The sequence below is a fragment of the Fundulus heteroclitus genome, chromosome 11 (assembly GCF_011125445.2).
Source record: "Fundulus heteroclitus isolate FHET01 chromosome 11, MU-UCD_Fhet_4.1, whole genome shotgun sequence".
NCBI classification, from domain to species: domain Eukaryota; kingdom Metazoa; phylum Chordata; class Actinopteri; order Cyprinodontiformes; family Fundulidae; genus Fundulus; species Fundulus heteroclitus.
In genome coordinates this window covers 36,561,747-36,575,850 of record NC_046371.1, presented here as the reverse complement: position 1 = coordinate 36,575,850, position 14,104 = coordinate 36,561,747, and the positions used below count along the sequence as shown (strand labels likewise).

The 14,104-nt window shown below is 41.5% G+C and overlaps 1 protein-coding gene across 4 annotated transcripts in view; it reads left to right on the top strand.

Moving 5' to 3' along the window:
- The window catches only part of slc8a2a (solute carrier family 8 member 2a), a 50,250-nt gene that overhangs the window by 14,882 nt on the left and 21,264 nt on the right, over positions 1–14,104 (top strand). For 3 of the 4 annotated variants that reach the window (XM_036143466.1, XM_036143469.1, XM_036143468.1), the window contains exon 2: positions 13,683–14,094. In XM_036143466.1, coding sequence (XP_035999359.1) covers positions 13,747–14,094 — 348 coding nt within the window. In that variant the 5' untranslated portion in view covers positions 13,683–13,746. Of the gene's footprint in view, positions 1–5,078; positions 5,373–13,682; positions 14,095–14,104 lie in introns of all 4 variants that reach the window. The other variant, XM_036143467.1, reaches the window with a different exon arrangement.

The window sequence follows — 14,104 nt, the reverse complement described above, 5'->3', positions numbered from 1 at the left end:
ATGGCTCTACTTTGGGATTATAGGTAGGCCAGTTACATTTTTGTTTCATCTGACCATAGCATCCTTTTCCACATGTTTGCTGGGAGTGGCGATGGTGCAAGGGTATTGTGCGGGACCAGAGGCGTCAGTCCTCAGCCATCCTGGGTTCGAGTCATCCCCCTCTTTCTCAACCCCATTTCCTGGCAGCTCACTGTCAAATAAAGAAATACATTATATTTGCTATATTCCGTATGTGTTTTGGGTTTTTGTTTCCTTCTTGCTATTTTCCTATAAAACCACATTTTTGGAGTGTCTGCCATGTCCTGGTAGATTTGCTGTTGTGCCATACTCGTTCCATTTTCAGATGATGGATTGAAGAATATTCTGAGATATCTTTATAAGCTTGTGGCTTTATAACTTAACCCTGTTTTATACTTATCCACAATTTCATCCCTCCCTGCAGTGTCTGCATTACTGCAGATATAGCCCCAATCTGTCTAGCTATCTCTTCCTCTATTCTACCCCAACTGTGATCAAAATACTAAGGCGCTTAAACCGTACCGCCATAGAACTGAATGTGGAAGGCCTTAGAGCAGTCAGCAGATGCACAATAAGTGCTCAGTGGTTTCTTCACTACTTGTGAAAGAGTATCAATGTTTGCTCAAGGTTTTTTGCATACACAAAGTTTCTGCAGTGAGTTTTTGGGGTTGGATACTATCACGGGGGTAGTGTATCTGGATCTCGGGTAGAGATTGATGGCAGTGACATCTGTGCATCCATGGTGGGTGGCTTGCATGTATCAGTGTGGCTTGGTCATCAAGAAGTGGAAACATAGGCATTAGTGTTGTGCAAGTTTGGGTGTATTGTTATTAGCGAGGAGTTACATTGAGACATGGTCCGAGAGAGTCCGCATGTTTAGTGATAGAATGGACGTTGGAATGTCCAACAATTGTGGGGATTGTAGCATAGCCACTTAAGTCCTAGAGAGGAGGACCTGAGCAAATTCAAATTGAGAAGTCTGAATCAGTTGAAAACTTGGTTGTTACAACAATGATCCAACAGATAGATTAAATGCCTTGTTGGTGATTTGGCTCGGTCTCACTCTGTCTGTGTGTCTGCCTGTGTGGCCAGATGGATTATCTTACACCCTGATTCATCTGCTTCACTGACATACTAACAGCAGCAAGCCAAAGCCCTGTGTTATTTATTAAAGGGACGGATCCCTTTCCGTTCTTTGCCTCAGCTGCAAACAGAAAGAACATTGAACACTGAGACAGTCTAACAGCCTTGATTTGGCTGTAACCCGATCAGTGGCTGTTCTTGTAATTGAGGTGTTTTAGCAATTTGGCTTGATGGGACCAATTTCCTTGCAAAGTGAATTAAGCCTAAAGTAATTTTTAGGTATGTTGTATGAATATTTGGATGTCTGGCTATGCTTTCTCTTCACAGCAAACAAACAAAAAAACTGTTTCTTCCTGAACTTCAGCCATCTTAAACATTTAAAGTGTAACTCATCCCAATGTAAAGTAAACACCTGCCCCCAGACACATTTTGAAAAATGTCACCAAAATGGGTGGTTCCAAGAGACACAGCAAAGTGTGGAGATAAGTGGTGGGGACTTTATGCGGGACTCTGTGCTGTGGTCAGGAAGAGGGAAAGTGACATGTTGAAACATGGAGTGACGGGGTGACATTCGATGGTTTTGACACAGATCGGTTTTTTGAGGCGGAGAATTTTTCATCCCCAAAATAAAATTGTATTATTTATAAATGCCTGAAGAGAAAAAAGAAAATGGACTCTTATGCCTTTTATACCCAGACGTGCTGTATCAGATCCGTGGATTTATTAAAGCTTTCTCTCATTTTAAAGCATTATATTAATGTGTTCTCACCCTTCCTGCCTTGGCTGAGGCAAAAGATCTAATATAAAGCTTTAAATTTTAACTCTGTGACTGAAAACACCCGAGCGAGGCAGTGGCTTCCTTCGGAAGCGCTGGCCGGTGAAGGGAAGCTTGAACTGGGCAAAGGTCAAAAAACACCCCAAGGAGGCGTTTCCCTCTTCCAGGCATTTCTAGACCAGTTGAAACAAAACAAGGGCGAAGATAAACTGAGTAGGGAGGAGCCAATACGAGTGAGCCAAAACGCATGGGATCGGTAGAACTGCACCTTTTGTGGACTTCAAGAAACTGGCTCAAGGCTCTGACTCAGTGATGCCTGAAGCCAGCGCTGCTGAGGCTGCGGTAGACAGGATGGGTGCAGTTTCTGAGTAATAAAGTGATATTAGCACCATTGTTGATGTCATGGGCTAACGCTCAAAACAGAGCTCTGGCTAAGATGCTTTTATACCCAAATGCTGGGCCATGGTGATGAAAGCATTTACAGTTTGAACCAATAGGTAAATTTAACTGCAATAGCCACCGTTCAACCGTAAGAAGGCGAAAGGTATTTGTGCATTCACAAACATGAGAATCCATCTTGCACTTCTCCGGCTTCAAACGTTTCTGTCCAAACCAAAAATGGTTCGGGCCAATCACGTTGTAGTATTGAGGTTTAAAGTGGGACCTGCCGATGCGACGAAAGCAAGAGCTGATGAGCCTACGGCCGAACCAGCATAAACATGACAGCATAAACGTGACAGCATAAATTTGACAGCATAAACATGACAGCATAAACGTGACAGTGCAGGAGGACACACACTTAGCTGCTGCTATCACGTGTTTTGTAAGAATCCACAATTTTATCTTTGAAAGAAGAACAGCAAGAAGTGGCTTGACCCGCTTACCTTCTTGTGGTTTCTTATTACGTCTGTGTTCCTTTTTAGTTTGATACTGTGATTGGCTAAAACCAACCTTTGGTAGACGGACAGTAGGTGTCACTGCGCTCAATCAGCTCACAGAGTTCTGCTGAATGCGGATTCGCTGGGAGCTGTCCCAGGTCAATTATGTGCAGAACGAAGAGTGCTTCACACTATCAGTCTGGCTGGCCAGGTTAGTACTAAGACAGTTTTAAGACAAATACCGCAGAATTAAACAAGTTCACCTAAAAATGTCAGGAATTGCACAGTAACATTAAAGTAGTGCCCTTAGGCCCAGGCATAATAGTTTATCTGCAAAAACAAGTTGATTTAAGGATGAGTTACACTTTAAGATACATTAATTACTGTGACTATTGATAAATTCTTATATGTAGTTCAGAGCTTTTAAACATATTTTGGCCACTAGATTTAGACTGATACAGTAGGTCGCAGGCATTGGTTGCAGTGGATCTTAGTTTCACAAATTCTTTCCTCACTAAGAGTCTATTAAATGGTAGTTTTGGCTGTAGTACATTTCTTTCTGATAAATACTTAGTATTTGAGTACAAAGTGAACACAGAGCTCTGCGCCTCTCGCCTTACCATATGATTGTTTCTTCTTCTTTAAAGATGGCAGGAACAAAAACAGAGGCCTCCATCCTTATGGTAGCAGCGATGTGGGTTACCTGTTGATTGCTTTGCTCTACTAGAGTCTTCTTTTTGGCTAACATTTTTTCACATTTCTGCTGCCCTGTGGCAGCAGAAGCATAATACATCAAATTGTCATTAAATCTAGATTGATTTGTATTATATTCAGAACTATTCTTTTTCATTCCATTGGTTGTACAAGTGGCTCAGTGCTGTATTTAGTTACGTTTTCTGCTATTTGAAGCCACTTAATGAGATACTGTTCCCATTACCTCTGTGTATTACTGTTTCTTTAACATAGAAAGTACTCCAGACCTGTGCTTTTGTGTTTTACGCTGATCTGCTCTGTCCTCTCCACTCCCTGCTGATTGTGACGGATGGCTGTCCATGTAGCCCCCTGCTAAACCCGAGACGTTCATTTCTACTGCTGTATGACGGAGGGATTTCTGCAAAGTCAATAGGCTTCCTTTGAAAACCTTTGACCAAGTGGATTTGTTTTTTTAATTTCCCTGCATTAGATTATAACTTGGTTTAGTCTGGAATGAATTTATTTAACTGGTTTAATTATGCATTTCTAATAATAATAATAATAATAACAACAATAAAAATAATTTATATATATGAATTGGATGTTTTCCCGTAGGTTGCCCTAAAAAGGCATTTGTTAAGCATTTGTTGTGAATTAGCAACATATAGATAAGCTTAACTGAACTGACTATAAACCAAATACATTGGTTTTAATCTCATGGATTGAAAGCTTATACTAATAAAACAGAGTACGGTTAATGGAATACGTTCAGCCTTCCTGGTGTCTGCTGAAATCGGCTCTGGGCCAGTTCACTCTTCCACCAATTAGACAAATGCCCCCAAGCCAGGTACACATTCACCCCCTGTAGCAGAGGGCTGCTAATGCTTACTGCTAATGGCTAACTTTGTCAGTAACTGCTTTCACCTTGTAGCTCTGGAAACAAGCACAGTATTACACCGATGCTTTTAATATTGTGACGGTTTTAGTTGTTAAAAAGCATGCTATGGTGGTGTGTGTTACCTTGCAATCAGTGTGCTGACACGGGCTTTGCTTGGCGTGCTTTGAAATGGATACATGGTATGTTATAGGATTACATAGGAGAAGAGATTACACCCTGAACAGGCAAACTAAGTTAAACAACATTCGTTTGAATTCAAGCTGTTCAGAGAATACAGTTTCTCCTGTCTGATGGACAAGGGAGAGCACACGTGTTGACAGAGCACGTGGCATGTCCTCAACAGGCTGCTTGAAGTTTATTTAGGTTACTAAACTAAGTATATTATTTAACTGAATTTTAGGAATATATGCCCAAAGTGCAATAGGTCTCTAAATGATAGTTTTCCTTCTAGTTTTCCGGATGATGGGTCGTTTTTCATGCCAATATTTTACTACCCAGTCACTCTGGAGGTCTGACTGTAATGGCTGATCCATTGATGTTGAAAGTGGAGCGGCTTGAAGCAACAAGTTGATCTATACTACATGTCACTGACTGACATTTATGGCCACAACCAGGAAAAGGATGTCCATCCGGTGTCCAGAAGATGTTGGATTTTTCCAAACAATGTTCCTGTGAGTCAGACTGTATTGAGCTGCTTTTTTGATTTATTGAATGATTTATCTCATGTTTACAGTCAGGTGATCTGAACATGGGAAGGAATCTGCCCCCAACAAGCAGCACCCCTCTGTCTGCGTACAGGAAGGAAATTAAACTGTTATAGGTGCTAACTCCTTTCTGCTGGCACTCCTATCCGTGTAAGATAACCCAGGCAATCACTTATTGGTGGTGCTGACAGACAGTGGCTGTGACAGAGGCAGAAAGGAGAGATGAGCTCTCTGTTCGCTGGACATGAAGAGGAAAATTGGATAAAAGAGCGGTGGACATCCAGCGAGCCCCGCCTCCTTGGCATGAAACACTTGTAAGCAGAGTGAGTTATTGTTCATATTTATTTACTTATTGGAATTTACATTGGCCACTTGATTTAAACTAGTCTGTTCCTCCAGGAAAATCATTAAGAGTTGATTTGAATTTGTGTTTGTCACTCAGCAGTGATCTGTTTAGATGAGGCAAAAACCTGCAGTCGTCTCAATTGATTCATGAAAAGAGCCGACTGATAAATGTTCCTGTAAGAGCTAACTGTTAAATCCACCTTGAAGTCCCTCTGAAAGTTTACTGAGGTAGCTGAAGGTGACATAAAAGGAAAATATATCCTGCTTTCTTTAGATGAAGCGTCCATCAATAATGCATCCAACCCCTCTGGTAGCGGATCTTATCAGCCTGCACTTGTTCTCCATCAGGGCTCTACTGATTGCTGCCAGTCATCTGTGAGGAACACTTTGGCATCACCTATCAAAACAAATCTGTAGTTGAACCCGTTATAGGTCTAAAAAACTTTTGGAGTGTGGGAAACGTATATTGATTTTAAATAATATTGAAACATGTGGAAGCCTTAGAAAAACAGATTTACCTCTTTGTTCGGGTTTTTACATTTAAGTTTGGGTCTCTGGTTTTAGACCAAAACAAGGTTTTGTTTCAATACCGAATGTTTTAACAATTTTTAGTTTCTACTTCTCTAAGGTCATGGGTTGTATTGTTTTTAAAATGTAACTGTTAAAGGATGTTTTGGGGGAGCCACCCACCCTGACAACTGCTGGTGTAAAATGGCCCTCTGCCTGAGGCCGTGGTAACCATAGCAGACCCTGGAAAGTGAAATGCGATGCAGCAGGGCCTCTGGGCTGCGTTTCTGAATCACAACTCTATAATGAGCTAGCTGAGCTCGAGCTGCATCAAAGATGCAAAACCTAAGTATCTGTTTCTATACACAACATGTTCAGGTGGAATAAAGACTGCAGCTCAGCAGCAAACCTCTGGAAGCCTTCCAGCATTGTGTTGTGCTCACGTCTCAAGGATCTGCCAGTCACGCTCTATAATGTTCGGTCTGATCATGTTTAGCCTGATGAATCCTAGGAATCGTACAAGGTTAGAACCATTAAAACGTTTTAAAGTTGTACTTCACACATTTTGTGTACTTCATAGCATGAACAATGTTGGCAGTAAGCTTAACAACATCAGGACATAGGACAATAGTGATCATTTTGTTTAGTAGTGCAATGGCAATAGCAGTTGCAATAAATCCGTCTTTTCCTCTTTTTTCCATCTCAACTGTCATCATGATTCATCAAACACTGTGAACTTTGGCATCTTAGACACTACAGTAATCTTCTACATGCAGAATGTGAACACCAGTATTCAAATAGTCCTTTGCAATATTAATAATATGTGTACTGAATTAAAACATATTATGCAAACATTTTTTTAAATGTTAACATGAGATGGTAAAATCTGCTCCTTTTTCATGCATTGCTAAGTCCTCATCGTAGCGGCCAGACATCAAATAAATCACTCGACCAGCGATTCATTGCATCTGGACTGAATGGCAGGTGAATCCAGACCCAGAATATGCCTTATTTGCAGGGTATTGTAGCCATGTCAGAGAGATCTGAGCACGATGCTTATAGCAAAGGTGTTGGCTAAAGAACAGAAGATCAACTCATTTTATAGGTTTTGTGCACAATTTGTGCTAATTGGAACCACAAAGAAAACATGTTATGAGCAGAGTTAACAAGACTGTAAGGATGGAAGCTAGCTTTAGCCTTCCATATCAGTGAACTCCTGGCTCAGCAGGGCAAGATGTGTGTTTCTGTGCCCATGTTTGATTCAGATTATCCTTTAGAAATAAAAGATGAAACTTTGCCCTTTTTTAGGTGAAGCATTGTTAGAGCATCATAGCAGCTTTCTACTTTCTACAGTTTTTTTCTGTGCTGGAGCAGAGAAGACTTCAGAAAATCAGAAGGACAAACTATCAAATTCAAGTACTATCTAGACCATGTGACACTGATTAAAAGTGCAGTACATTTTAAATTCATGTTTGAAATGTAAGTTCCCCCCTAAAGAGATAACCTTTTCACTAAAGTGTAAAGGTTTGCTGCATTTAGAATTCCAAAAATACTTTTAGGGTACTGACAGGTAGACTTTTTACCTGTACCAAAAGCTTTACAAACACATTAAGTTAATGCCAATAAATATGGGATATTTATCCATTAAGCTGTCAATGTTTTATACATTAAGCATATGATTAGATTTGTTTAACAGTCCCATGACATCACTGTGTAAATTCTCCTAAGAATTTCATTTGAAAAATAAGCCCGGCTTGTTGTGGTGTCGGGCAAATGTCCATCCTCAGTAAAAGGCTTGCTTGCGGTAATGATATGCAGCTCTACCAAGTTCACGTCGCCCTGATCGGCTACAGCCATACTCAAAAAACGTCATCTGTGCAGTCAGTTCACCAGGATTATGAGCCAGTTTTAATTCTGCTCGGACTTGTCGGGAGCGTCAGTGACCGGCTGACAGGCGTGTCTCTCCGGTGATCTGCAGAGGTAACCCCCGTTGCTGCAGCGTGTAGTCGCACAGAGAAGGCAGCTCTCTTCCTTCCATGGCAGAGGAAGCATCAGCGCAGGTCTCCTACTAAAGATTATTTTGCTGTGATCAAAAGTCTACGATAATGTACTTAAAAATCTTCCCCGTCGTTCTCACCATGGCTGAGGAAGAATTATACTCATAAAGGTGTAGTTCGTCAATTGAGGTTTGCCTGCAACACAAATCACAGTCTCGTCTTGTCTCCACTTCTTTAACCCCCCCCCCCCCACACACACACACACACACACACACACACACACACACACACACACACACAAACACACACTGCAATGGCAGAAATAAGCTGTACTTTTTATTCATTTATACCAACAGGAGGAGACTAGAGTGGAGCCCAACAGTGCAGAATAGGGTTGGGGCGTAGTAAGATAGGCTATAAGGAGATGTAACCCCATCAGTTGTACGTTCTCCATCCGGTTTCTAGCAGCATGATTGGCAGCATATGGATACAACTTCTCTGCCTTTGTCTGTTTGACCGCCGTCTTCTTGCATCCCAATGGACCAGAGTGGTACTGCAGTTCCCCTCACAACTTTCCCAAACGTCATTCGGCTGTTTTACGTAAATGGCCCTTAGCAAATGGAAACATGACTAACCTAAAGCCCCAGACTTTGCTTTACCCATGAAACCAAAGCCTGAGGCTTTAAATCCTGGGGCTTGTAATGGAAAGGGGGCTAATGACTGATCCGTAGATCAGTGCTTAGTCATCCATGCCACCGTAGCTGGAGTGAGATAATGACAAACCAGAACCTGTGAAGCTGAACTGTGAAGCTTTGGTGTCAAAGAGGTCATCTTGCGTATAATGGTCAGATAACTATTTTAGGTCAGTTTACTGTTAGCTGCCTTTTGTTGGTGGCTTTGGTTTTCAGAAAGTACTACAAGAGTGGTTCAACATCCGGTAAAAAGACAACCATCCACTTCTTTCTAACAATACATTCGACTCAGCGTTTCTTCTTTTATGTTAGTTACGATTAGCAAGATAATTTGCTGAATGCAAAAATACTGTTTTAGAGAATATTTTAACTAGTTTTAAATTCACAAGTCTACAAACATTTTCTTAGTGTTTGACTACTTTTTCAAAAGCAAAGGATTATTTCTTATGAAGTAGAAAATATAATCACACAATGAAATGGTGTTTTTATTGTCTTAATTAGAGTTAAACCAATCAGTAACAGGCAATTCAGCAACCATTTACTAAAAAGACACAACTTCCTTGAGTATCCTACATTATATAATACGATATATTCTACAATTTCCTTTGATGTCCAGTATCGTTGAATGACGCTGGTAACTTGCATTTGTTTGAAAATGTACTCGGAAAACAGGTTTCCTAACAGTGTAAACAAGAAACTTCTCAAATGTATTTATCTACCGTTCAGTTAATTGTCAGTATTTCTGGTCTTTTTTCTTTTTTTTTCTTGTATGAACTAAAACAGTCAGCAGGATAAGTTCTCATTCATTCTGGCTCATTTCTGGCCAACTTTCATCAGCTTCAGTTTGGGTCTTCAAGGAAAATAAATTAAAAGACACATGTTGTAACTTCTTTATTTACCATTGTTTGTCAGTACATGGCAAGATACTTCCAAGCATAGATTTTGCCTGTTGGATAAAGACTGGCATGAAGGTTCTTTTCCAGACAAATTACTTAACATGTAATAAGAGTTTCAAACTTGCATCACCAGCTCACTGTTTAGGTGCAGTTACACCGACCCTACTCATTTTGGCCCGTCCGACTCAGCTACGCCGTACTCAGTTTATTTTCCATGCCTGGAAGAAGAAAACGCCTCCTGGGGGTGCGCTAACTCCTCAGCTTCAAAGTTTGAAGTTTCACCCATGGAGTTACAATTTACAGCTTTATATTAGATCTTTTGCCTCAGCCATGGCAGGAGCGAGGAGAACAAGTTAACAGAATGCTTTACACAAACTTAACAGCTGGGTATAGAAAGCTGAAGTGTCCCTTTTCTTTTTTTCCCTCCAACCATGGTTCAGGGTTTGTAAATAACAAAATTATATTGCGGTTCGACCCACTCTGTTCATAGTGGTCCCTAATATTAAAGCTCTTCTGAGGACGTCCTCTCTTGGACGTCCTCAGAGAAAAACCTTTTCATTTCTCCTCACCCCGAGGCCAATCACTGAAAAGCAGTATGTTCATTCAAAACTCCTCTCGAGTTTGTTTGCCTCTGAGAAACTGCTCCTGAAACAGTCGTAAGTGAGCATTGCCGTGCGATGAACTGGCAATACGAGCCGGTGGGACTGGGCCTTTTGTCAGTCATGATTGTTCAGGTGAGCTGCTGCAAGTGAGGAGAGGGACTGGGTGTGTGTTTCAGCAGCTCTGCTGGATGAAGCTGTGTCGCAACTGGCAACAATAAGAACTGCTTAGTTTAAGTTAGTATCTTCAAAAGATTCTGTTGTTTTGGTTATTATGTGAAAATGTCGGTTATTGTGACAGCCATAAGTAGAATTGCTTCTTGTATGACTTGGGTTAAACATATCCTTCCAGAAGTTTATTGTAAGTTCTTGCCACATAAGCACTAGGTAAATGAACACAAGCATGTGAGTTATTGACAGCCAGTTTATTGTGAGACACATGAATGACTGATCAACAACATCCCATAATAAAACAGTTGGTGTGCAACCGTACAGCAGCTCTTTAGTGTCAATAGATAGAACATCCAAATGATCCAAATGAGCTACATTATTACAGTATTACAGTAGTTTGCTAAAGTTTTGTCCCTTTAGCACACAGTCAAGCCAATAACATTAAAAAACCTTTGGGTTTTAGCAACACAAAAGTATAAAAGGGCAGAGGCTTGACATAATTTTCAACAGTTATTAACTTTTTGTAACACATAATGCTGCATTAACATAAACAGAATGTAAAATGCTAAAGCAATCAGTCTAGATCAGTGGTCCTCAGTTCCGGTCTTCGAGATCCTGTGTCCTGGAGCTTTTAGATGTAACCCTGGTCCAACACACCTCAACCAAATGGCTGAATTAGTTCCTCATTATGGAGTCAGGTTCTGCAGAGCCTTCTGTGTTGCTTGCTGGTCTGTCACTAGACAATAGATTACAGAGAAATGTGTGGGTGTACAGGGACAAAATGGAAAAGCTGAAAGGATTCAAGGGCTGTATCATGGTGCTGTATCTAAATGCTGTTATCCCTTTACCAGTTTTTGAGATTCTGCTAAACTGATCAATCCTGGTTCAGTTAAAATTCATATGTTAAACCCAAATTACGGAAGATAAAAACTGAAAATAAGATTTCAAATACACAAAATAAGCTTATAATGTAGAAACAAACTAAATAGATATTGCACTATAACAGTGAAAGATTATTGCAATATTTGAGTTAGTGTGCAAATGGAAATTCAAAAGTGATATATTGTGCAAATTGTTGAGAGGGGTGGGCGGGGCGCTGCGGTGGCTCAGCCTTGACACCTATCCACATAACTAGCTACAAACTGCCATGTTTCCGCATGCAAGCCAATGTAGGCCTCGCCTCTCTCTTATCACGCATGTGCAAACATGTACCCCGTTTAAACTACCCTTTTTTAATCGTGCCGAGAACGATCCGAGCTCGGTAACTGAGATAACTTTGTAAATGGTGTAAATGGTTCGCAAACTGAACTGAATCGTGCCAGACACAACCGGACCGCGCTAAATCTAGACCAGTTCCATGGGTGGGCTCGGCCTGGTTCTTCACTGGCTCGGTTCTCTGATAACAAAGAGCGCATGAGCAGACCGCGTCATCTCCTCACAGTCAGCTGACTAATTTTGCAGTTTCAGACATTCATAATAATACTAGCTTCCTTACCGTGCCACATGATTTCCACTGAGGATTCTGCTTAGCAGCGTATTGAACCTCAGCGTCTGTCGTTGTTTCCTGCGTCTGTAAATGATTATTAGACGTTCGTTTGTCTTATCCACGTCCCAAAAGCCGACTCTGTCAAGTAAATTCACCAAAGGTTGCCTTCTTTGCCTGACTCTCCGCAAAAAGCAATTATAACCAAGCATAACTTACTGAATGTTACGGACGCCGCAATTTTGATTTGCTTGATTCCCTCCTTCAATCATAGAGAGCAGTAGTACCGTAGATCATCACTAGGAGGCGAGGAACCGTGCTAGCATGATGTGTAAACGGTCGTCAGAACAAAGCTCAGCTTGGTTAACTAATTTTTTTCTCACTCTTCTTCCTTTTTCTTCCTTCTTTACTTCTGTAGCTTTCCTACCGCTTCACTCACTGGCGTGACATAGCTATTACAATAGCTATTATTGCTCCGTCAGCTACATGCGGAATAATCTTTATGCTCAGTCTGGTGGTCCTGCTCTTAATGTACCACGCCGTCCTGCCTGAGGGGAGGAAGACAAACAGTTTACAGACTGGGTGAATGGGGTCGTTCATGATGCATCCAATCACACAAATTTCACAATCAGACTTCTCAGATGTTTTGATGAGCAGAATAAAGGTGAGGGGGCTCAGCACGCAGCCCTGGAGGAAGCTAGTGCTGACGGTGATGGGGGTGGAAGACATCATGGATCCTCACAGACTGTGGTCTGTCTGTTAGAAAGCACCGTTGTAAAGGGTAGAGTTCAGTCTGAGTGTATTGAGTTTTGTGGCATAATGGTGTTGATTGTTCATGAAGAACTGGGCTGGGTTAGATGCCTAAGACAAATTTCATTTGAATATACAATTGCAATGACAAAGATTCCTTCCTCGTCTTTCCTCTTCTTCTTAAGAGCAGGCGTACGTAAGAACCCTTATTCTCAAAGTGGGTCAGGGGTGTGTGAACCACAGAGGATATGGCGTCCTCTGTGGAACAGGTCACCCTGTATGCATATTGGAGCTGGCGCACAATATTGTCAATGCATTCTTTAATGCAAGCCATGGCCAGGCTCTTAAAGCATTTCAGGACTATCCGGATGAGGGCTACCGGATGATAGTCATTAAGGCTTGTCACTAGGGGAGTCTTGAGAATGGGGATGATTGTGGTGGTCTTCAGGTACACACTCAGGGATAGTGTTGGACCCAGCAGCTTTGTGGTGATTAATCCTCCTTACTTCTGCTGGGGACAAACTGCAAGGCTCTTCTTCTAGTGAATGGGTGAGTCTGGTGCTGCTGCAAATCAGGCGTACAAATTGTTGAGTGCGTAGAGCAGAGAGGGGTCCCTGGTGCATTGTGCATCCTTAGTGTTGTCGTCTATGATGCACTTTATGCCCTTCAACATAAAGTCCTTAGTCCTCTTCGCTTTTGCAATCAACTCTCTCCTAGCTACCCTCAGTGCCAATCTGTCACAAAACCTGAATGTAGCAGTTCTGGCTTTCAGCAGAGGCAGAACCTCCCCATCCAGCCAGGGACTCTGATTTGGATATATTAGGATGAATTATTTCAAAGAGAAAATTTCTGATCCACAGCAGTGATCCATGACATGTTAATTGCCGAATCTTTGCTTATGTTAAGTACTTTCAAACTGAATAGGGAAGAGGGAAAACTATTTACTTTTTACTTGGATCTGATAAAGTTCAACCAGATTGATACAACCTTGATGACACTTTTTGCACATTTTTATACTGTTGTGAACATTTGGTCAAAGTTCTAATGGGAAACTAAGAATCTGAAATCTCACAATTACTGAAAAACTGTTGCGTTATTGACGTCTTAAAGTTTATTCATGCTTCAGTTATGCTGTTAATCTATTGAGCTGTATTATAATATACTTACAGAACTGTCTGCCTCTTTTTCTCAAGGACCAATCCAGCAGTTCCCCCAGTGAACTTCAACCCGCCAGGTGCCATTTGACTCAGGGCTACCATGGGACTCCTTTTGGTTCATCGCAGCCCTCTCTTCTTCCTCATCTTCTTCCTCCTGCTCCTGTGCCACCCTTGCATTTCCATCAGTCCTCATGTCGTGGAGCGAGCATCTGCCTCTGAACAACCTCAGTCATTTGTTAACGGCACAGGTTCTGGAAAGAGGACATGTACAGGTGTTGTGGTGTGCAAACCTGGAATTCTACTGCCAGTGTGGGAGCCTCTCAACCCTCCTGTCGGCGAACAAGCAGGGAGGGCGATTGTCTACTTCGCCTCACTCATGTACATATTCCTTGGAGTGTCCATCATTGCAGACCGCTTCATGGCATCCATAGAAGTCATTACATCTCAGGTATTATTGT